At 30.7% G+C, this 25,958-nt stretch overlaps 1 protein-coding gene and 1 long non-coding RNA gene across 3 annotated transcripts; one reads left to right on the top strand and one right to left on the bottom strand.

Annotated features, from left to right (window-relative positions):
• Positions 1–296: 296 nt before the first annotated feature.
• Positions 297–3,430, top strand: LOC143230937 (uncharacterized). The gene is made up of 2 exons (XR_013016698.1): positions 297–434; positions 3,294–3,430. It is a non-coding gene; the product is annotated as an uncharacterized LOC143230937 (long non-coding RNA).
• Positions 1,183–25,374, bottom strand: LOC143230936 (uncharacterized). Of its 2 annotated transcripts, XM_076465265.1 has the most exons (7): positions 24,227–25,374; positions 21,935–23,425; positions 15,752–15,926; positions 13,827–13,989; positions 10,989–11,112; positions 6,000–6,177; positions 1,183–4,964 (listed from the first exon to the last, which is right to left on the bottom strand). In XM_076465265.1, the coding sequence occupies exons 1-7, from the start codon at positions 24,892–24,894 to the stop codon at positions 4,443–4,445; spliced, it is 3,321 nt and encodes a 1,106-aa protein (XP_076321380.1). In that variant the 5' UTR covers positions 24,895–25,374; the 3' UTR covers positions 1,183–4,442. The 2 variants fall into 2 exon arrangements, with proteins under 2 accessions (XP_076321380.1, XP_076321381.1); XM_076465266.1 differs by lacking the exon at positions 6,000–6,177 and having other exon boundaries at positions 2,206–4,964; positions 24,227–25,368.
• Between the last annotated feature and the right edge of the window lie 584 nt (positions 25,375–25,958).

Here is a 25,958-nt window from a genome sequence, read left to right as displayed (position 1 = left end):
GTTATTCAGTGCGTTGCCTCTCATGTTATGCATCCAGTATGACTAAAGCTTGTGATTGTTTATGCAACTTTACTGGATTGCAGATTTTGATTTTAACACTGATAGTACTTTAAATCGATGTGGGTTTGAAGAGAAGACATAAATGGGGTAGTAGTAGTAGTGAGCAATATCTCACTTTCCTGAGGTGTATACTTTTTAAAGTTCTACTTCAAAGCATGTGGAGTCTGGTTCGGGTCATGTGATTATTTAGCCATCTGTTATTTTCTGTAGGATGATTTGATCAAAGAATAAATTGCCTGGTCATGAGATTATTATAGTATGCTATATATTACTTCTAGTGGCTATCAGATGGAGCAGAGATACTTCAAATACTTTCGATTGTTCAGGAACAGAGAGGATGAAGTTTATGAGAAGTTTTGGAATTTTCAAATAATGTGAGCCAGTCTTTGCTATAATTCTAAATCCTTGCCATGGTCTTTATAATGTTTCTCAGTTGATTGTGTGTTAATTTTTTTACCACAGCCCAAAATCTTTAAGTTCTTTCTAGAACACAGTTTCTTTTCATTTAAATAAATTTCATACTACTTTCAATTTACCAAAACACACCTTCTCAGTTAGATAAGCTAGTTTAATCCATTCATCTGTTTGAACAAATTATAAAGTATTCATTTTTGTTTTACACCTTACAATCTCTCTTACTTTCCACCTGTATGAAATGACTAACTTTCTTTCACATGCTAGATTGAATTGGTTCACTTTATTTTAATGATCAGGTAACTGTAAATTTGATCCATTTTGTACCTTGGAACACCAAGTGGATAGAACAAAAGAATTTTTTGCTGTACTACATTGCTGGGTTTTAAGCTATATCACCCTCCTGATTGGTTTAGAGATGCACAATCACAATTCTAAACAAAGAAAGGACTTTTTTCTCATTATCAAACGAAGTAACATCTTCTGTAACAACACAAAAAACAGCCAACAATATTCATAAAAGTAGTTTTGCATCTTTTAGTACTGTACTTTGCCATTGTATAAGGTTCTTATCCACTGAAATCAAAACCTTTTTTTTTTCAGAATTTGTTGTAACAAATTAAACATAAGAACAAATTTTTTTAAGTAAAAGAAAAGTCAAGTTTTGTTATACAACAACTATTATGTAAAACTAGACACCACACAATGTTTTCACAACTAGTTTTATTTTTCACATACTTCTATGGTAAATTATCAGATGAAATGAAAACAGGTCTCGAGCTTCACACACATTAACACTTTTGAAGGAGTTAAAATACCATGCTTGGTTTCTTTCTCTCTTCCTCTTTTAAAAAATAAAAAATCCTCAAGTTTCAAATAAATTTGAAAACTGTAGTATTATCTACTTTAGCAGCTATGATATTCCTATACCTTATCAAATATTATCTAGATTTAGGATATTATCATCTCTGGTCAGGCTAGAATTATTAATAAATATTTACAAACATAACAGCAAGTAAATAGTTATATACCATCCAATTTTCATCACATAAAAATACTGATACATTTAAATTGACTAAACAGCTATTTTTGCAATACATGCTTTAATATAATAATTATATTTTTTTCAACTTCTCAAATATGCATCTCAGCAATCTTTGTTTTAAAAATAAAGGTTTTATTACAGAGTAAGAAAATACATGAAAAAATATTTTTTTTTTTCTAAGCATTTCACAGCCATGGACTTTCTAGAGTTCACTGTAATTAAGATTACTAGCAAGGAGTGAAAGTGATTCTCATTATAAGTACATTATTATGAATAATATTGCAATAAATATCAAATTAACATAAATAATAAGTACCATAAAAGCATTTAAAACCAGGAATAAGCCACAAATATCAGCCCATTTAAATCTGTTGTATTAACTACTGTTAGATACTGGTATATCTAATCACATTTTTCTCTGTGTGTTTGGCTTACATAAAAAGATATTTAGTTTCATCATAAGTATTAAACAGACAGCTATAAACTCTGTTGTTTCAAATTAATCTTTTCTTTCTACACACTACCTAGTATGATATACAAGCCTCAATCTATGGAGAACATATTTATGAAGCCCACATTATATCACAGTCTAGTTAGTTTCCACATTAATGTTACAACCACAGCTTACATTAAGTGCACGAAAAAAACAAAAGAGAGACAAAAACAAATGACAACTATATGCACTCTTTTTCATACCACACAGACTTTTAACTTTATTCTGAACCTATTTTCACAGAAACTACAGCATGTATAGAAAATTATCACAAAACTGTTTTCTACTTTTCTCTAACAAAATATTACTTATTTTTCAAAATAGTTATTTTGAAATGGTTGTATATTTGCAAATCAGATATATAACAAACATGAAAAACTAATAGTTTGTATATAAACATTTTAATGGAAAAACTAATAAATATTATTGAAAAATGTCATAAGGTAACTAAAAAACAGTGGCTGCCATGGTTAGTAGCCTATAGAGTCATCTAAGTTTAATTATTAGTTAGTTACTTTTGTTACTATCAAGTACTCATTAATAATTAGTTGATATCTTGCATTTTTGTCAATAATCTGCTTTTAATAATTATAGATGATCATGAAGGCTATTAATCATGAAAAAAAAATGTATAATATCACAATCTACTTTTAAGTACTTAAATTATAAGTGGTTGCTTCAAGAAAATGTTTAAAGTATTTTAAAAATGTTCTGAAGAGATTTATATTTAATAAATCCTAAAACACATCTCTTATAAAATTAGAGTTGAGCTTATACTTTCATGATTTTAAACATGAATTTTTTTTTCTAAAAACGTTTCTTTGTATTCACCTCATAGTTCATCATCTTCATTCTCTTGGTTAAGATGTTGAATAAACTGACATGACTATATATTAAAAGTAAATTTTCAATGTGATGTTTAAGAGAAAACCACGTTGGATTTGTGTTTCAGTATGAAATTTCGTTTTTTTTTTTTTTTTTAGAAACAACTCATTTTCACAATAACATTACTTTATGAAAAGAGGCAAATAAATTTGAGAAAAAAATCTCAATAAAAAATATTTTTACAAGAGATTAAAATTTCACATCAAAATAAAGATACAAATACACATTTCCAAATTTTCAATAAACAAAAATTTACTATAGAAGGGTACATTTTTGAATTTGAAAAAACTTGTTTGGTAAAGATTGATGTGCAGGTTATTTACTGGTATAGTTTGATGTAAGAACATGTAATTTACCAAAATACCTGACTATTTAATTTATTTATCTTGATTATAGATGAGGATACAAAGACATAGCATGGAGTTGGTAAAAAGGAAGCTGCAAATCATGTACTGAGACGTATATCCATGTGACAAACAGAATATTCAAATTTGTCATAAAATCAGATTTTTGGAGAAAAAGATATATAATCTAAGACGTTTTACAGGATTATTTGTAAATAAATAAATAGGAAATATAAAAAATAAGAAAGTGGAAATTAGTGAAGCATTTTTGGAGGATTCTGACAAATTCTTATAGTTTGTTATTAACCCTAATGTAAAATATTGGCACTAAAAACATCATAATTTCTGACAAACTCTGCAACACCATTCATACTAATACTAAACTATTAATTAACTGTTTGTCACAAATATTGTTAAAATATTTTACTTTTAAAATTGGCTTTTGTGATCTATAAAATCATTTTAACTTTATCCCTTTAACACAAGTCATGTTTTCTGTTCTTGTCATCTGAATACACAAAAAAGGGGGGGACAAAATAAATAAGACACCTCTCACTCATTTGACCTTAAGATTTTGATATACATGAAAGCATGAAATCACTGATGTAAATATTCTGTTGATTCATAACCTGAGAACAAATTTCAGTAAAACAGTGTTCTATCTATAGTGAGTAATTTGCTGAAATGTCATTTGAATAAACTTAACAAATTTAATGCCACAATGTTTTAATGATACAAAGGAGACCATATTCTGAATATATTGCATATCCTACAAAACAAAATTTAAAAACAAAAACAAACATTTGAGCCAGCAAAGACTGAGCTATTCTGTTAAATAACAATAAATAAATGTCTGTGCTAAAGATCTAAAAACCTGATCTTTACTCAAATCCTACAGTTTGTGGAAAGAGTTAAAACATTCTCTCTTCCTGTAGCTATAAACATTGTTTAAATAAAATGTGTAAAGTTATGTTTTTTTAATTCACACCATTTATCTTTAAAAATTGCTAAAGATCAAAATAAATAAATCACAGAAAAACTGACTTTTTTCCTTGTACACAATGTGAGTAAGTAATCTAAATACTTCCTCCTTCATTTACACATTCCCAAGATCAGTCATATTTACTGTAAATAAAGCTAAAACTACAAGCTAATCTATTAGGAAGTTATTTTATTGGAGATTTTTTTTGTCTAATATTGTTTATTTCAACAAAAAATCTAACCTTTTAATCATATTCTCTGAGCTGTCATGTCCAAGGTAATCAATATGGCCCTGTTCCCAAGCCAACATTCCCCGAAAATCGTCATACTCTGCACCAGGTATGCTAGCTGCCTCATGTTTTTCCTTTCTTAATTCTTTTTTCATGTTTCTTGATCGTTTCTTGGTTTTTGTATTCTTTAGAACTGACCCTTTTGATCCTTCTTCAACAGTAGTCTCATTTGTTAAAGGTTTCTTGCTCATTATTTTTCCTTCAATAATATTCTCTTCTTTTGGTTTTTTTACCAGTTCTTGAGAAAGTTTAGGAGATTCTTCACGAGATGATTTACGAGAACTTTCCCTGGAGCTTTCTCCATCCGTTTCAGAGGGTGTGTCTGGATAAACACGAAAGGAAGGGGGAAGTGGAAACTGGTCAAGAGAGTTGTTTGCTATTGGAGATGGAAAGAACTTCAAAATATCCTGAAGACTAATGTATGGGCTGTCTTGAACATATTTCTGAATATTCTGAGAAGGATACGTAGATTAATCTTGGTATCAGAATTTACTCTCTTCAACAAGAAAATAAAGATTAAAATTTAACATCTTTACTGCTGCAAATAAATAAAAAAAAACTACATATTCAAAAGGTGCCAAGGGACAGACATGGTGTCCCAAATTCATTTGGTGTTGAAACATAACTGTGATCCACTGACGTGTTACACATTCCATAACTAAAAGTCAGTTTTGACCCACTAATTGGGCACATGGCAGTGAACATGTTAAAAAAATTCATAGGTATGTTTATTTTTTGTTAACTTTCTAATCCTACAAGCATTCAATTTGAGAATCATTATATGAAGAACACCCCTTCCCCCAAAAGAGGGCATGTAAAGCATTTTTACCAAAGTGATTTTCTTATTGTTATCACATAATACGACTAATTATCTGACTGATTGTACTTAGCACAGGTGAATTATATTATTGTGAAAGAACTGTATATAAAAAGTGTTTAAACATTATTTTAAATACATCTACTTCAGAGACCTTTCTTCATATCAAGACAAATAACAACAAGAATCAAGAATACATAAACAACAACCAAAAACAATCATCAAGATATGATACAATCTGACTTCATAAAGAAAAATCAGTCTTTTAAGAAAGTGTATGGTTTGACACACACACACACATTTCCATCACTTCAATAGAGGTTTACTTAACAATCTTTACTCTCAAATAAAGAAATAATTTAAAAATCAATTTCATGGTTATTTCTTGATTATGGCTGAGGAATGTTTTGTTAAATTGGAGAGGAGTGTCTTTTCTTTGTGTGAATTACCCATTTTGAAAATTGAGCTTTTCCACAAACCAAATTTTCTTACCGATATTTTTTAAATTTCATCTTATTATTAACTAATGTCATTTATCAAGTTTAAAAATTGTTATTTATACAACGGGTTTGAAAATGGGCTCTGTTTCAACTTACCTACAAGAATGCCTTCCTTACGAAGAATCAAAAAACTAAAAAGAACCTTAAAATTCATTATATGGAGGACTAACCTCAGGAAATAGTGGCAAAACTTGATGTGAAAAGATAGCAAGCCAGAACTGTACAAACTGGGTATAAGTTGAATGAATATTAGCTGATGGTGATAGTTCACCAGTTCTAGAATCAAACTGGACATTCCACAGGTTGTTAGAACCAGAAAAGTTAACTATTCTTACATGTCTTCCAAACCTAATGAACACAGTGAAACAAACTTGGGTAATTTTCTGCTTACAGGTAAATATACAATAATAAAGCATTGAGTATATAATCTTAACAAAATATGATCATAGGATAGAGAAGAAAACATATTTAAAACTCTGGATTTTAAGGACTTTTCAAGTAAGTATAGTTTTAGAACTTTCTACGTAGGAAAACTGAAAAATTTAATACAAATACAATTACAAAGTGCAAAATATCACATCTTATTTTGACTGGAAATGTCGCCTACAGTACTCTTAATTTAAGATAGCAAAAACGAATTAAAATGTTAGTTGTAAGTATCAAATTTAATGATGAATATAAAAATAATCTAAGCCACAGAGTATTAGAATTTTGAATTTCGATCTCTGGAAATAAAGTTACGGGTGGCTGTATATTTAGTTTAGCAAGTTACACTATAACACATCTTTCCTTTCGAAGTAATCACAAACTCAAACATTAGTAAAATAATGTTATTTACAGGAATGAGAACAGCAAAGAACAATTTGATTGGCCCTGGGTCCTGACCCATAAAGGCCAGGTCTTTGCAAGTTCTCTTGTGCAGTTTAGGATGATTAGTGAACATTGGACTTTTGCCATGTTTTAACTATCATACATATGTAAACTACATATAAGCATTTATAACTACAATGATTAGCACAGTTAAACTAAAAATGAAGTATTGATTATTCATGGAATATTTGGACAGATTAGTTTCTACTTAAGTAAATTACTGACCAATCATTTACAAACTGTCTTATAAAAGAAATGGAATATTATATGTGCTCATGCATGAAGCTCTGTCTGTCCCACTAATTTTTTGTTCAGTTCTAAAGCAAACTGAAATTTGTAAGGGAACATCATAATTTAATGGAAGATAATGCATTAGATCAGTGAGACACAAAAGTTAGATGCAATTCTTTTTATTTTATGAAACCTTCAGAACAGAACCTCTGATCTGCATTCAACTAAAAAGATGTTTTATATTAAAATATAATTAAAATAAATACTTTTTGGATTTTGTTAAGAACAAGCTTTTAACTTTAATATATGCTCAAAATGAATACCATAAAATGAATGTCATAACTTATGAGATCTATAAATTCTTTATTGTAAATACATGACAAGATTGTTTTATTTACAACAAAATGAGAATAACTTATTTGATGTGTGTAGTTTAATTTATGAAATTAAAAATAATTTTCATATCTCCTATGTGTAACATTCTTGTGATATATTTTAATTTGCAAAATGTCTTTACTTACTGAAAACAACTTTAAGAGTTTTATAATTTTCCTTACCACCATTAGTTTTTAGTTTCTATTTATATAAAAAAAGTCTATTATACACAATTAAAACAAATAGATGAAAAAAGAAAATACTATTAAGACATATGACAAAAGATTTAAAATCTAATTATATGCTGATCTTTTCTTACCATCTGCCACAGAACTTTAAAGAGTTTATGAAATTAAGTGTTTGGATTCTACTAGAATCAAGAGACATTATGTAACTGGTTGAATGTCTGTCAATAAGTCAGTTAAAAGGAGCCTCATATACTACATTGATTTAGTGTCAGCATCAAAGCAGAAAAGACAATACAGGGCTTAGCCTACTAATACTAGTATTTTGTCTCTTGCCCCAGAACTACCCACACCCCTCCAACATTTTTCTCATCAGATTTAAACTAATTGGGTGAATGGTCAATTTGTCACTGAAAAAGAAAGAAGTTAGCTAATTATTGCTCAGTTCTCATTTCTATATTTAATTATCATTATGTTTATTTAGTTGTGTAGGTTTTTAAGTTTACTGTTGAGCCATTGTAGTGCAATAAATATATTTGTAAATGTAAAAATTTGGTAAAATTCATAAACATACACTTGCAAGGATAATAATATAAACAACAAATAAAATAAAGCAATCATACAATTTAAACACCCAATCAAATCTGAGTGCATATCGAAAATACAATTAGTATAAGTAGTTTCAAATTTTGCCATGTTCTAAAATTTCAAATGAAAGATTCAGGTTTAATAAATATGTTTAAATCAATATTCACATTCTAGCAAATATATATTTAAACAGAAAGTATTCACTTAAGGAGCTATCTTGTAAAAATGGAAAGTAATTATACTTCAATAAAAATATCTGCAAAATAAACACTTTTTATTAATCTTGGACAAAACATGTAATTTATAATTAAATCACAGGTTAAAAAATTAATGCTGTAAACTTTACAGCCATGCAAATAGATAAAACAAAAATATTCTATGAATGAGTTTTAAATTGTAAAACCCTTGACTATGATTATGAACCCAATTTAGCTATACTTCATTGAATTAAAACCTTTATATGGATAAAACTAAAATTGTTATAAAAATAACATTTCATCTTTGTAGACCTGGCATCATTTGGTGCAGTTTAACAAAGTAGGCTTTTCTTAAACATGTTAATATAACTTAATGACCTATATACAAAGTCCTTCCTTTTTAATAACTATAAGAGCCAACAACAGGTGAATGTTGAAAAATATTGTATTTAAGTAAATATTCTTAGGTATTAAAGCTTTGACTGAACAATAGTTTTCAGTTTAAAATCATGGGATCTTCTTATAATTTTATCTTGATGTTTACTAGATTGGGCTTAAGCTTTATAATAATACATGCATGCTGGAGTTGGGCAATTAGTGCAATTTGATAACTTATTAATTATCTGAGTCAATAATCAATTACATTAAACTAATAAACTTTTCATGTGATAATTGGATGCTTGAAATTTTTTTGGTAATAATAACTCATGCTTTTAGCCATTTTAAAGTATTTAAATTGTACATATATGACATATGGCTTGGAACTGGTAAGTGATAAGAGCTTCCATAATTCATTGTAAGAAAGGAGGTGAGAAGAGCATTAGAAAACAAGAATGAATATCAATACCTGAGACAGTGCAATGGGTGATCATGAAACCCATTCTTGCAAAGCAGACCATATAAATTTATTTAATAGACACATGGCAGGGATGGGCAGCTATTCCCTTCTACTATACCTATGCTGTCCATAGATGGTGTGATCCAAGACAGGCCTATTTATAAGGAAGTGTCACAAGGTTATTGATCATCCATACATCTCACCTACAAACCTTCTTCTACAACAAATCATACAACATAACCCACTCATAATAATCATAGGAGACCTAAACTCCAAACACACTAATTTTAACTGCAACAAAACCAACAGCAACAGCTGACTCCTACACTATTTCACTGAAAACAATTTATTATTAAGCAATGATCATACCCTCTCTCACACACACACACACACACATCTCTCATGTAAGACTGCAAGACATCTTTTCAAACAGCCTCATCCCATACACAGACAACCTCTGTGTACACTACAATATAGGCAGTGACCATAATCCAATCACATTCAATCTAGACATCAGTACCACACAATCACACACACACACACACATATCACAGAACTTCCTAAAAGCCGACTTGACCAAATTCAATCAAGAACTCAACCCTCCCCCCCCACATCATACAATACCCTCCACAGTCAACAGCTTCAAGGATATTGACACATACATCAACAAAATCACTGAAGCTAATCAACTGGTTATTAATAAACACCATCCCATGATGAAGGGAGAAACTTGACATTAACAACTAAAAACACACCAACCACTCTCTCTAATAAACTATAAATAAGATGACTTAGATGACTATTCATCAGGACACACAACTCAATCTACAAAACACTCAACAGACAAGATCCTGTAATCAAAAAACCAAATTAAATAACACCAATAAGACAACTAGCAAAACTTCTGCACATCACTACACAACAACAGAAATAACCCAGCACTTTTCTGGTGGAAATTCAAAATAATTTGTAAGGACAACTCGGCTCACAACCATACACCACAACTACCAGCTACAACAGACACTGAAAAAGCAAACATATTAGTAAACTTCAAAACAATCTTCATCATGCCACAGACACAATCATTTGCCAAACACAGAATACCTATATTAACAAACATATAAAGGAAAGCAAGACATCTTCACTCCCAACTTTCCTCACTTCTTTAAATACAGCTCCAACACAAACCGTAGCACTGACAAACCCATTTTGATTCCTGAACTTGATACCAAACAAACAAAATTTTTTTTGCAGCAAAACATAGTTAAATTTAAACACTTCCAAAAATAAAGTGAAAAAAACAATTCTTGAAATAAAATAAGTTAAACCAGTTCAAGAAGTAAGGAACAAAAAGACATCTGAACTTAAACACTACCAAACAGGTTTGGTAGTGGCATCATGTGACAGTAGTGCCTTCTACTGGTGTAGAGATGACATTACAATTTGCATAATGGTCATGTTGAAATCAGTGACTCCAGTAAGAGGGTGTGTAGAAAGCTTATGGCATGCATTATACAAAATAATTGCATACAAAGGGAAAGACAACTAATCTTATGAAAGGAGGGATGCACCATATCAGAAAAAAACTACTGAAAAGACTTTTAAATTTGTATTCTGAAATGTTTAACTGGCTGTTTGTGTTTCATATTAGTATTTTCAGAGATGCTGGTGCAAGTCATTCCTAGTTGTTGTTTACATGTTAATAGTTTTTTGTACATTTATTTAGTTTTGGGTTTAGCTGTGGAATAAATTACCCAATCATTAACTAAGTTTTTTTTTTTTTCAAGTACTACACATGAACAATTGGTGCTACAAAAAAGCAAGAGAAAGTAAACTGTGTGAGTATTGTAAAACAATACTATTATGGACACTTACTGTTTAAAGGCAGGTCTATATGTATAAGTGACATTAGCCATGAGGTTATAGATAAAAGGAAGTCTACATGAAATATCTTGTCTCCATGCCCTGAAGAACATATTGAGAAGTTGTTGATCTCCTCCTGCAAAAGGTAAGTATACATGAAAATTACAAGTGTCCAAAACTTACTAACTCTTAACTCAAACATCTAAACTGTTTGCTCTAGATGAAATAATATTCACTTTCTAATTGTTATAATGTGTACATGACAGATATGTAGAGATACAGCTAAAATTATGGTGTAGTGATACAATGGTCCAATACTCATGATATTGTAAAGTGATGCTTTGATTTATCAATACATCATTTGATGAGATATGATTTATGTATCTTCAGGAAACTTGTCAAGTTTTCAGTAAACATTACAAGTCTTCTTATAAATAACTAAACTTAAAGCTCTTAATAATTATACATGTTTCTAATTAACTTTATTGGTATGACTGTCAAACTTTGTAACAAAGTTTTGGTAAAACTTCTGTATCTTGATATATATCATACTGTGGCATGAGTATCTAGATACACATAAACTACCATATCATATATCAGTCCTAGTTATAATATATAACAAGTATAGAATTAATATGAAAATATAGTCAAATTTATGTGTGGGTAAATAATTATGTTGTGTCTCAGACCTGATTATGGACAAAAACTTACTTGATTATTCAGCTTTACCTCAAAACTTTATGGAATTGAAACCTTATTTGTTTATTCAACAAATATTTTTGCACTTCAATAAATAAAAAATCATAAAACACATACTAACACTGTATTGGCATTACAACCAGTAACAAAATGATTTTCATAAAACCATGCACGATAGGATTGGTTTTAAAGTGTACTATAAACTATATGTATATAAACAAACACATACACCTGGATACTTTACTTACCTATTACACATGTATACAAATTGGCTATCATTAAGTTTGACAGAGAAAATTACAAGCTGTGATATAACAGTAGAGAAGACAAAGAAATTTTAACAATAAATACAAGAATCAATTACAAACAAGCACTTAACCAATGAATATATACCTGATAAAACACAACATCTTCTAAAACTGTTACCAAATACAGGTAAACATCGATATAAAACGCATCGATAAAGCGCGATAATCAGTTGGGCACGATGGGGTCTTAGGCCCCAAATTTTTTGGAGTTTCTACAGAGGTCGCCGCTTAATATTACCACTGCTTAATGTAATCAGCCGGTTAATGTGATCAAAAATCAAAAACTAAATCCACTTCAATCTTTTTGTATGGTTTTCACGCCGCATATTGTGATCAAACCCCGGGCCTGCATGTAATAATTCCTGGTGCTGTCAACTGCAGTAAAGTACATAATCTGCCAGTCATAGGATAGCTCTCAGTGCGTAGGCAAGAAGTATCAACACTTTATTTTCATTAAAACCACAAGTCATCCTTGATCGACCGATGGATGACGAAGGATGAGTCATATACACTCATACACCAGTGACAGTGGCATGAAGTGCTGCAAACGATAGCGTCAATGTTGAAACCATATAAATTTCTAAGAAACAGCTCGCTCCCCAAAAGCTTTCAGACAAAATAGTTTCTTGAAAATCTGTGATGTCAGCTATTCCCTTTTATTCTAATATCGCCGAATAACTGAAAGATCTTGTAACACCAGCTCCAGAGAAGAGAGGCACCAAAAGGAATGCTTACACAGTACAAGAGAAGATACAGATTGTGCAGCAAAAAGATGACATTTTCCATGGATTTACAGCAGAAGAAGTAGCAGAGGCAGAAAGGAAGTTTGTAGACTACCAGGATGGACTCCCCTTGACAACCCTTGTGAAGCAGTGGGCCGAGATTGAAGAAGTAGCACCAGTTACCCAGCCACCCCTTACAGATGAAGAGATCCAGAAAGCAATAGAGAACCCAGCAGCAGCACCCACAGATTTTACCACTCCAGATGAAGAAGAAGAAGATGACCCCATTCCAGAAGAACTCGGGAATTGCATCACCTCAACTCAGGCAGTACAGTACACAGAACAACTTCTATATTGGGCAGAACACCACAATCTAGGAATTTGCAAGATACTACAGATCCAGGACCTAATGAGAACTGCAAAGAGGATGCGGAACCAAGGAGAAAGACAACAGACACTTTTGGAGGCTTTTGAAAGAAAGAAGACTATTGAGTAACTATAAATTTGTGCATTTCAACTTGTTTTATGTGCTTACTATATTTTATTGTTATTAAATTTTTTGAAAAATCCGTTTTTGTTTCAGTACTGAATTCGTATTTTAAACTTTGCCATGACATTTTTTTATCTGGTAGTTATTTGACTTCAGTTTGTACTTAGATTTTAATAATTAGTAAATAAATTATCAAAATTAATTACTATATGTATTAACTTTTAAAATTGAACTAATTTTAATCAGCATCTAATCGTAAAAACGATCACATGATTGCTCTGACGGAACTACTTTTAGAATATCAGCCCCCATCAAAGTAATGAATTCGATAAATTTCTTTAGAATTCTGCTTTTTACATTTAATTTCAGTCTTAAAATTGAGTTTAATAAATAAAAAAAAAAAAAAAGCTATATCATTGGTGTAAGTAGTTTTGTTTGTTTTTCTTTATTTCACTACAAAACGCGTAAATTTTGCATTATCGCTCACCCCGAGGGTCAAAAAAATATATAATCAAATCGGTATAAGGCGCAATCAGATACAACGCGGTCGAATTTTTTGGACCCCAACTAGCACCTTATATTGATGTTTGGCTGTAAATTAGAATAACATGAATTGTAAGCCAATACACACCATCAAAATTCTCTTGCTTCTTAGCAAAACCAACTAGGCTCCAAAAGGTTTCCAATGATGGTACATACACAAAAACTCCACCACTAAAACAATCAGGCCAGCCAATGTCAGGCACAGCAGAAAGTTCATCTCTTTCAAAGAGTTCATCACAGTTTTGGACAACCTATCAGACATAAAATGATGCATTTGCATAAGACGTTTTTAAGATGCATATGAAAAATAAACAACAATGTAACCTTAAACAGAGAACTTCTTTAGACTAAGAATATGATGTATGTTTCTTTTAGTAATCAAATTTCACAATGAAACAAACAAGTATATAAAAAAGCTGTAATTATTTAAAATGTACAAGAACCTATACCAGAGATACTTTGTTGATTTCTTTTAAATACACAGGTAACATTTAGAATATAACTTGATCCAATTATCAAAAACAGTCTTCCTTCATTATGTCCTTGTTTATAAGATATAAATACTGTGTTTAAATGCATTTCTATTGCCTATATTAAAATAAAATGTGAGGCTTTTTTTCCTTCAAACTATTGTATTCAGTGGTTAATTCCATACTTAAAACAATTAACTTATTAGACAGCAATAGACATGTTAATTAAGTGACTTATTTACAAACTCATTTTTAAAAATAAAACTTAAGTGCTTTAACTGGGACCTTTGAATTTTGAAATAACATAACAAGTAATAAAAATTTGAATATTAGAGAGAATACATTCCCCTTTATAAGTCTATAAAAAGCCTTGTTTTTCAGACAACCTTTACTACTTCATTAAGACAAATGATATTTGTTATTTTCTTGATTTTGTTAGATAAATATGAGAGATATAGATGTAATAAATTTTTTTCTATGGACAAGATTGGGTTTTTCATATTTTAAAGGCTACTGAAAAAATATCAAGTAAAATATTTTTCAGTACTTTCATCAGCTTTGACATGTAAAAAACAGAAATGAAAGTTTAAATGTCAAAAGCTGGAAAGTAATAGGCCTAGAAATTGTTATAGAAGCTGAATTAATTGCAATTTCTTTACCATATTTCTCAGAATATAAAGAAAAAAACTATCGGTAGTTAACTTGATTTTTATAACAAAAAATTATAAACAAAATATCTCACTGGCATATTACAATCCCAATCTGTACAATCAATGTAGTAGAATACTCCAGATATTTCCAGAGATACAAATTTACTCTGTATATATATTTTCTGTTGTGTAATCTACACCTTGTCATTAGACCAAGAAAATATGGTGAAAGTAATTTTAACCCATTCTGTAAAATAGTATAGTTGATATCAGGCATGTGTAAAAGTTAGAGTGAAGTACTGTAAAAAAACCCACAAGTATTCACAGCCTTATAGCTGATACCATTATGAAGATGATGTAACATAACATTGAGGGACAACAGGGGACCTGTTGATCCATCATGACTGTTCTATGTTCCAAGTTAAACTAAAACTATTAAATTAAAAAAAAAAAGTTAGCCTTTATCATTCCTATATCTATCAAGCTTTCTTTAAAACTCATTCAATTTTATGCATAGGTTATATCCAACTGTGTGTTATCATGAGAAATATATAAGATGTATATATTGAAACATATTTTTCCCTTTATAAACCTCCTTATAAAATTCTATATAACTCCAAGTTTTACTTTAGAAACATGAAAATTCACCCACTTTCATGTATCTGTATATGTAATGTACAATATCAGCTACTTCTGCAGAATAAATTGTTTGTTTGGAATTAATCATAAAGCTACACAATGAGATATCTGTGCTCCACCCACCATGGGTACTAAAAACTGGTTTCTAGCAGTGTGAGTTAACAGACATACTGCTGTGCCACTGGGGGCCTACAAAATAAATATTCCAGAAATTTGAGTATGATATAGTTTTAGTTCTGATATAAAACACTTACAATTACTTCTGGGTCCAGGAAGATACACTTTGAGAACTGTATCAACCTCCATGCATGAAGTTTAGTGAAAGAAACACCCAGGTCTGGCTGGTCCAAGAGGGCAATTTGGGTGGTTCCTTGGGTGCCTAGTAAGCGTACAGACTGTACTATGTCGTACACATTTGCCAACATGTTCCTGTACAGAGATAACAGGAAAGAAACCATTACAGTTTGATGAAACTTTATACATGAAAAACTCCACAATAATGTCTTGGTGTTTACTCTTCATTAGGAGTCATTTACTCCATTCCTAATATATAATTAAGCTTGTCTGGCTTATCACGTTTACAGCCTACATCCCACATCCTGCTATGCTTACCTATCTGAGTAACATGTCAGGAAGACAAATGATAAATTCAAGAACACCTGCAAGGCAAAGACAACTACAGAACCAGAGAGAAATGTGAAAATTTCTGCAAGTGAAACATTTTTTTCCCTAATAAAATATTTTTGACTGTGTAAAATTACAGGGCATGTAAAAAGTGAAACTTATAAAAGGAAAAAAAAAACTGTTTTTAACAATTCACTTTTATATGACTGGATTGTATGAAATTAAAAATAGGTTGTTTAAATAATAACTTTAGATAACATTGTCTGAAATTTTTCACAGATAGATGGCAAATTTATTATAAATTTAACTGATACAGAATTAGTTAACTATTTGTATGAAGTTTAAATACTACTCTTGAATCAAGCAAGGATTATAGACTTCTTAATACTAAAATGTTACATTATAAGCTTTTCACATTTTGGTTTTTACAAATCTGTTTTGTTTTATACAAAAAAACTAATGCAAATGTATAACAATGACATTTTAAAATAATTCTTTTCAATGAAACTATCCAATCTTATTTATAACACTTGGCAACATATTAATTCTTCTGAGAGTTTAAAATAAATCCATATTAGAAAAACAAGAAAAAAGCTGACCCTAACAAAATAACTTGTACACAGCTGTCTCTAATGTTTCACTTTATTAGGTATTAGGATCTTCAGCTTTGGAAACTTGCCATCACACATTCACCTTTTCAAATTCTTTCACTTTGGCAGATAAAGTGTACAATAAATAAACTAAAAGGATGGTATTCTATAAATGAGAATCCTTTGACATTTAGTGCTGTTAATTACAATAACATATGTATGCACATATATGAAGTTCAAATAAAACATCTATCTCTGGTTAAAATAATAAGATACATTTCAATACTAAACCATACTAATGATTTTTTTCAAGATAGTTTAGCTAATATTTACAAACTTCTAAAACAGTTTATTACAATTTGAAAGTGTTTAATTGTGTCAAGATTTTCGGAACATAAGGAACAAGATACGAGAAAACCATTTCTCAAACACAATATTTCCTTATTCTCATACAGCAATGTAATAAATCCAACACTATCTATAACATACTGCATAAAGACAGATTTAACTGGTCTTAACTAGTAGAATGCCTCATGGGTCATTTACTGGATTCTTGATTTTTCGTATTTGCATTAATGACACTGACAGAGGCATTATTAGCAACATTCACTGATGATATCAAACACTTGGATATGTTAAGCTGTAGTAAAGATGAGGTAATACAGAATGAGTTTAATCAATTGATAATTTGAGCAAATATTTGACAAATTATTTTAACTTAGCAAGTGCAGTGTAATGTGCTTGGGTTACAGTATTTTGAATCATACATAGAAGGAAATCCTCTCAGTAGTAAAGTTTGTTGATTACATATTACATAACAAGGGCCCATTTGGTTTTTCAAACATGAACACTTAACCTTTAATTTTCATGAACTCATCAATTTTCCAATTGAAACTCCCATAAAGTGTTCACTTCCTCTGAAGCCAACAACAATGCATAAGTTAATAACCACTTTGATCGAAAATTAAAATTGACTGAAGTTTTGCTTTCTTTTCCAAATGCTGTGTCCTCTCATCTTATCATCTTCAGAAAGAAATTTAAGGCTTTTATCCTTTAAATACCTAGATAAGCTTGTAAACTTCTAGCTGCATTGAGAATGTTCCAATATAACAGCATTACTTGTATCAATGATAAATGGTACACACATATCACAAATTACCTTTAATCATAATAAGTGCACAGAATTACATTTGGGTTGCTATAACTTGGCTAATGTATTTTAATACAGATGGAACTCACACAACAGAAAGGACCTTGGGGTAGTGGTACTTAAGTCATTCAAACTGTCAAATCAGTGTTCTGTTTTCAATGTTCTGAAGACAAGAAATAAGAGGACATATGTTTAGGTTTTGTTAAAAAAAAAAAAAAGACAGCTTAGCTCCATTTCAGAGTTTTTCTTTTCTAAGGTAATCAGCTTTTGGAATTAGCTGCCATCATAAAGAGTGAAGGTAAGCACTTATCAAACGCACTGCAGAAGGAACTGATGTTTTCTTATAAAACCAAAAAACAACAACAATCTTATTCTGCATCATCTCAACTTGGTTGTTTACAAAAGCCTTGATTACCTTAATTAAAACACATTAAGTAATCCTGGAAACAGTAATACACAAATGTAAGTTACACAAGATAATTTATAAGCATTGGAGAAGGTATAATCACATGCTGAGAAGGGAATCAAACAGGCTCAATGTCAACATGGCATTGCTTGTTTAAGTGCTACTAATAAAAAAAAGAAAGAAAAAAGTCACTACCTAATTTGTAGTTAAATATTTATATACTATAGCTCTATAGGTGTCAGGGACACATTTTAAAATAATTAAAACAGCTCCATGACACATACCAATCAACAATAAATACCTTGTATTTCCAGTATCATGTGACTGTTGAATTACACTTTTCACTGTGGTTTAAACTTTAACAAGATAACTATTAAGTTATGTATAATGATGTGATATCATTATCTGCATGTTAACAAATACCCGAAGTAAGAAATAATCCTAATTTTGTTCCTCATATATCCTTCACCCCCACCCCATCAAATATTGTTTGTTCCTTGAACAAGAGCTAGAAATCCATTCATTAATAATTCAAAGGGTGTGTTCAATGAGATTATGAAGCCAAAGATGATAATCACCATGAAGAGATAATCAAAGATGATTGTATGTTGTTGACTATGAAGTTAAGCTACTTCTTCATCCAAGTGAGAAGGAGAAGATAAACTAGTTATTTTAATCTTTTGATAATCATCTTCAAGCCCCTCCTGTGAATTGTAATGAAGAGTGTTTTGGTCAAACAAATAAATTAAAACCTGAGGCCACAAAATAATTTAAAATATCCCCTTCAAACTGTTCAAAAATAGTTTATTCCTCAATATGAGCACTACTCCAAGTATAATATGACAATACATTTATAGCATGGTATAGTTTTAGTTATGATGGTAGACAGAATAACAAAATATGGTTAAATACAACATTGTAAAATAAGATCATACAAACAAAAATGTGTCAGCAACATAAAAAAAGTATAACCCAATATGCTACAAAATTAAAAATAAACAGTTAAATCCTAGGTGTCACTGTCACAGAAGTATGCTCAAAACACCATGTAAGTAATTATAACTTCATTTTCATGAATGACATAAAAGACTTCATCAGCTACAGTATGTCTTAAATATTCAGATGAATGAATAAACTGCACTACAAGGTAATCACAATTTCATGCAAAAAAAAATCAACAACAAAAGAACTTAGTTGGCAAGTCTTGATGTCACAACAACAATGAAGTAAACTAAGTTGACAAAACTGCTGCTGAACAAAGCCAAAACAAAAGTTGAAAAAATGAACAAGAGACTATGTGATAAAAAAATGACAAGGAAGTAATTGCACTTCCCATGATGAGTTGCATTTTTGTAATGTATTATGAGAAACAGGAACAGAAGAAAGATGATTCTCCATTGATGTATCAAGGTAGAAGTTGTCATAACATTGCTGTAGAACAATGATTATCAACAGGCAAACTTAACATAAAAACAATTCAGGCAATTCTTTAGAGAAGTCAGCCTTCAGCACCAATGTTATGATGATATTCCGTAACATTTTTGACTAGGTTGTCTAAAATAGTCTAAATTAGCTCAACACAAATACATTAAATTATCCCAAAAACTATTTATTAATACATAAAAATGGGTTGTACAAGACAACTCATAAACACAAGACAAGTGACACTGATATCCCAAGTGTCAAATTTCACAGGCACCAGCAGACTGTCATCTACATGGTATAAGTGGTACTAATAACAAAATGACTAACAAAAAACCTCTTGACTTAAGTAAGCATTTAAGTATTTATACACCCTGGTTTAACAAACACTGATGTTAATTACATTTACAATAATTAATATAACCCTATGTCATAAACTAATCAAAAATAAACATCTTGTACATATAATATCATGTGATTGTTGACTTTCATCATACATTGTAGTTAATGGTTAGACAAGACTGTTATTAAGTTATGTATGTTTATAATGTAAGAGACATGTAATGCGATATTAAATGATGTGGCAAGAAAACCTTGCTCAAAAGAAAGAAACAATGTTGACTTACTTCCTAATAAAGATGATTTCAAATGTTAACTTTTCTCAAGTTAAATGCTTTGAAAGCCCATATTCTTGCTTGGTCTTAAAATTACAGGGTACTTTTTAAATGATTTCTATATAAAGGTAATATTTGTTCTTAACCTTTATAGAAGGTTCTAAAGAATTAATCACAAACAAATATAAGAGTTTGATACAGATTACTCTTTGCCCATTTCAATGCAATAGGGTGCAATGAAGAGTGTGTGTGTGTGTGTGTACTGTGAATATTTATACAAGTTTAGTGAATGTTGGTATAATAAACCTATTGGATCACCTTACCTAGAGCCAAGTCCATAAAATTTAACACGAATGTAAGACTACTGGTTCAATTTTAAACTTAAATTGCTTCTGAATTAAGCTATTTTTTATCATGTCATCAAAACATTTAATAAAATAAACAAACCCTTTTAATTAATGGAGACTCTTAAATTAAGAAATCAACAAATATTTTTTCAGTTTTGTTGTCTACTCATTTCTTTTGATACTTTTAGTACACAGACAAAATATATTTGGTTATACTTTTGCTGCTATAAAACATGACAGAAAAGCCATTGTTGGAAAGTAGCATTACCAAAACATGCTGGCTTTTATATATCCATTAGTAGTTATTAATCTAACTGATTTTTTATCAATAATTAGTCTATATTTACAAATGTTCAACTGCCTTGACTGGACTTTTCAGTCTCTTTGTTGGTTGCTCGTGATTTTGCAAAATCTATTTATTTCAGTTAGCCATGAAATGTGAAGTTAGGGTATACTATGGGTGGGTACCTGCTCCATCACTTTTACAGGCTATAAGGTAGTAAATATAATTCTAAGTTGTTGCCTTTTTTACACAGTAGAATTGTGAGCAGTATATAAAGCAAAAAGATTACCAAATCTGTGAAGTTACAAATTCTCTAAGGATGATGGGGAAACTTCAATTTACAAGCTGCAAAATGAGCAACAACTACTAGCAAAACTTTATCAAAAAGGGATATCAATAAAAGTTAAAATATGATGCTTCAAAATTTTTAAAGTAATTTTATTTTAATACGAAATTATCCTAGAGAAACAAAATTTCACCATTTTTAAGAGTATCTAGCATTTCCACACTAAATGTTAACATCTAGTAATAAAAAATTCCACACTAAATGTTAACATCTAGTAATAAAAAAATCAAATCTGCAAAATCTACACGAGAGAAAGATTGATTATGGGGGCAAAGGAGCTGGTTGAGAATAAAAAAACTGAACATTTTTATCATAGTCTCTGAGATGCCTTGTACAATGTATAAAACTATCTGATTAAAACTTATAATTATTAATGTGCATCTGATGAAATTTAATTTTCTTAAGAAGTTGTTTTAAACATTTTCTGGATACTCACTCTAAAGTTTAAGCTTATTTAAAATAAAAAATATTATGTAAAAGATTTTGAAATTATCAATATATTGTTCATTTATGAAAAAAATAAATAATGACCTTGCTAAGAAAAACAATATCCTTTAGTTACTTATTTTAATTTTCCATAGCTTTCAAATACTTTTACACATTCATTACAGTAATATTTCTTTAAAAATCATGCATAAGTATATTTTTAACTTACCTAAAGGAGTGACAAACACCATCAGTCACTAGAACTACTAATTTACTAGTAGTTTTACACAACCTTAAGGAATTTCCTAATACCATACAACCAAGAGCACATAAATTATTGGTTGCCATAGTAACATAAGCTTGATCCTCTCTTTCTGTACCTGACTGAGATAGAACCAAATTTTGGATACATTCTGAACTCTTGCTTAAGTTGTTTGAAACTGGAAAAGATTTTTGTCTCTGCTGTTTTGGAGATATATGAATATTCTGTCCTCTGAAGCTCTGTTGATGTGCTGAGTCCTGCTCTTCAAGGGACTGCTCAGAAGAATGTGAGAACTGTTGTTCTAAATGTCCAGCTGAAAAGGACCTTTGGAAATTCAATGCAGTTTCACCAGCATCAGACATGTATCCACATTCACACCGAATTGACTCTGAAGAATACGAGTTAACAGACTTTCTTTGAATAGATGATTGCTCAGCAAAAACATAAGCAGGCTCTCTTGATGTCTCTTTGGGTTCTTCTTTTGGAACTTTTCTCAAACAAACTTTTTGGTCATGAAGATGTGCTTCACTTTTTAATTCTTCTTTCTTTTTGTAATCATTCTGTTGTTCATCTGACCAGAATCCATGTGTATGTGTTGGGATGTCTCTTCTTGCATCAGTTGTTGACTCTTGTTTTGCAACTCTAAAAGTCTGCATGGAATGCTGCAATCTTTCTTTTATGCACCAAAAACACTGTTCACTTTCCTCCTCTCTTCCTGATTTTATTACATCTACAACAACATTATCCAAAAACTCTTGCATCACAGCAATATACTTCAACATAGTTCTGGAACAGGGATTACATAAACCTCCACATTTTCTACCTGATGACAAACCTTCATTTTTGTTTCCATTCTCTGGATCAGGTGTTCCTTCGATACCATCCAATATTGTTTGGAATACATTCTCATGTAAACTGGAAGGTTTATCAGCATGATTTTTACATGTTGGTTTACCTCTTGTTGATTTAATCAAGTGTGCATCATTTTCAGAGGGGTAAGCATTATGCTGCCCTTTCTCATCTGCTGACTTTTGTCCAACTTTTTTGTCTTCAACTTTCGGGATCTCAGTTACTCCATTTTTTTTCTGACTTACATTCAAGATACCATCATCAAAAAACTTTTGTGCCAATAATATTCTAGGTTCACTAGTTTCCAGTTCATGAGTTTGTGTTTCATTCTTTTCCTCTCTCTCAATTTTAGTTTCTTGTTTACTATAACTTGTTCCCTCTTTGCCAAATTCTACTCTTGTTTCTTCAGGTTCTATGATACCACTTGGAGGAGTAGAGTAAGCATCATCCGGAAGACTCTCAACTTCTGTTAAACTGCTATCAACTTCAGAATCACCTGTGTGGTCTAATATTAGTCCAGAGTCCTCAGCTTTTCCACATACTCCATGTTCAATGTTGCTGGAAACTAGAAGCCGAGAAGATACATCTTCTGGGTTAAGTTCAGATGTCCTAACCAGAAAATATTATAATGTATTGGAAAAATAAATATTTACCCTGTTAAACTACAGAATATTTTATTGTAGCAATTAATATTAATCATATAGTGAATTACTTCAACATACACAAGACGTATATATACATCAAATATTACCATTCTATTAGTAATATACCACTACACTAAGAAATACGGGAAAAAAACTGATGAGTAAACAATTTTCATGGAACACTTATAAATTATGTTGAGTAAATCTTTTACCAATTGTAATAATTTCAAAAAATATTTGATTACTTATTTTGAGAAATTACAATAAAGTGATAAGGGTGTATTTTTTTGTTTATTATTACACTTAAGACACATATATACTCAATAACTCAAGTTTTTGTCATCAGATAGTTGTTCAAAAATCGTGTCTATTTTATTTACACTTTCATTGGGTAGTTGAAGAGAAACTATGTTGACCACCAATGGTTCATCTGTATAAACTAGTTTTAAAAATACTAAAAGATGGCTTTCTTCATTTGACAGTTGATCATAATCCACTGCAGTTTGAATAACAATAACAATGTAATATTATTGATTATGTGAGATATAGAGAGTAAGGAAAACTGTACTTGAAGTGTACAACGACAGCAAACAAGTATTAGCAGTCTTTAAGTCTGCAATATAAGTTATATATTAAAATCATTATAATTTTAAAGGTTATAAATTTAAAAAAGCAATACCAGTTATCAAAATAGAGTTATTCAGGGCTAGTAATTTTTGAACAGAGCTTGTAAGTTATAACAAAGAATCACTGACTAAGAGTATACCTAGCCACATTCATTGGAATCAAACTTCTCTGGGAAACGCTGGAACATTCACTTGGTAACAGCACAGATCCTGACGAAGTTACAGCAACGTCGCTGTTGATGGTTGTTATCGGTATCAGCACTGCGGAAAAATATTCAGCCTCTTCTTCTTGCCGAGTTTTATGTTCTTGAAAATAATTTTCTTTTTCATTTATTACAATTTCCGTAAAATTGTCTTGGCAATCTATCTCACTAAATTCGTCATCTGTCTCTTCACTGCTCCCAACCTGAAATTTTACACGTCTTTCCAAATTTTCAAAATCGTCTTCATCGCTCACTGAAGATATATCGTTATAACATGCCTTTTGCCGAAGGAAATTCGCGCCCTCTGATGAAACACTTTGTATTCGAGGTTGAGTATCTGTGAAATCGTTGGATATTTCAGAAGAACTGTGTTTAGTCTGGCCATTTGAATATATATCAGAACAAGATATTTTTTCGCTAAGTTTATCCCTTTTGATCTCCCTTGTATCTAAGCTGTGTGATGTAGGTTCTTTATCCTGCTCTGAAAATATAAACTGAAGTTTCTGCCTGTGTTTTCTAAAATATACATACGTTGTATAACATAACGCTGAAACTGCAACAGCAAGTGGGACAGTAATGCTTGAGGAAAACAGAAACTCCGACATTACAAGCTAACGCTTAGAATCTGTAAGACTGACATTACTGTTCAACGTCTAACTGCTTCTTTGCATTCTTGCCGCTTCACGTGTTCTGGCGGGTGATCAACACGTGAAGAACTCCTGGCGTTGCATCAACAGTTTCAAGTATCATCATAGTAACAGAAATTTGCTGACATCAGAATAAAGTTTTATTCGATTCGAACTTGAACCTTCCCAAACCATACATTTTACCTATTGCTACTGAGAGGCAGCACGTTTTTACAAACTACACAATTGTTTTTCCCGAGATTGTTGGATCGTAAACAAGAGACTCTTGTGTAGTTTATTGATTACGAGAAACCTAATTGAAATAAAAATATATCTCAGAACGGCTGGTATGGGTATTAACACTTTTACTAATAAGCACTTTCACTTTAAAATATTACAGGTTCGCTCACTCTCTCACATAGTTATTTGGGTATTGATGTTTATATACCCAGGATGGTCAGGTTTCGTCAACCTCTTCCTCCTTCCTTTATATTTGTTTCAACATCTGTCAAGTGTATTGATACATTGTACACGAGGGCCAGAGTAACCCGTACTTACTCAAGCCCCTACACATGCATTTGGTGAAAATAAATCATTTCTATTTATAGTTTCATAATTATTTTCACTTTCATTACATTGGTATTAACTATAAAACATTCACATAATTAATTTATTAATTAACCACTAAAATGATGCTGAGTCTAGTTTACAGGTAGCCTTTTTCTTTTATTTTGAAAATATATATTTACTGGGGAAAGGTGTTTAGGACTATCTTCATCATGTATGCTTACTAGTTAATTTTTTCTCCAATTTTTGTCAAAATAATTTATTGTACTATGCAGGAGTCTATCTGCTATTGTTGTCATGTGTGCGTAATTATGCATGAATTCTGATGATGTAGTTCTGGGTACTTTACAAGTTGTTGCAAGTAATGTATTTTGTATTGTTTGGATTGTACTAGTTTTTTTACTAACATTTATCCATGCAGGGGGTGCATAGTCAATTAGGGGGCTAATGTATATTTTATATATTTTTATAATATT

The sequence above is a fragment of the Tachypleus tridentatus genome, chromosome 10, assembly GCF_004210375.1.
Source record: "Tachypleus tridentatus isolate NWPU-2018 chromosome 10, ASM421037v1, whole genome shotgun sequence".
In the NCBI taxonomy this organism is placed as follows: Eukaryota; Metazoa; Arthropoda; class Merostomata; order Xiphosura; family Limulidae; genus Tachypleus; species Tachypleus tridentatus.
The sequence above is the reverse complement of the archived record's forward strand: the minus strand, read 5'-3'. Positions and strand labels throughout refer to the sequence as shown.

Coding starts and splice junctions, on each gene's coding strand:
- LOC143230936 (XM_076465265.1), bottom strand. CDS start 24,894: ATGTCGGAGTTTCTGTTTTCCTCAAGCATTACTGTCCCACTTGCTGTT. Junction 13,990..15,751: donor TCCTGGACCCAGAAGTAATT/GTAAGTGTTTTA, acceptor TATGTCTGATAG/GTTGTCCAAAACTGTGATGA. Junction 11,113..13,826: donor GAAGCAAGAGAATTTTGATG/GTGTGTATTGGC, acceptor TACCTTTTGCAG/GAGGAGATCAACAACTTCTC.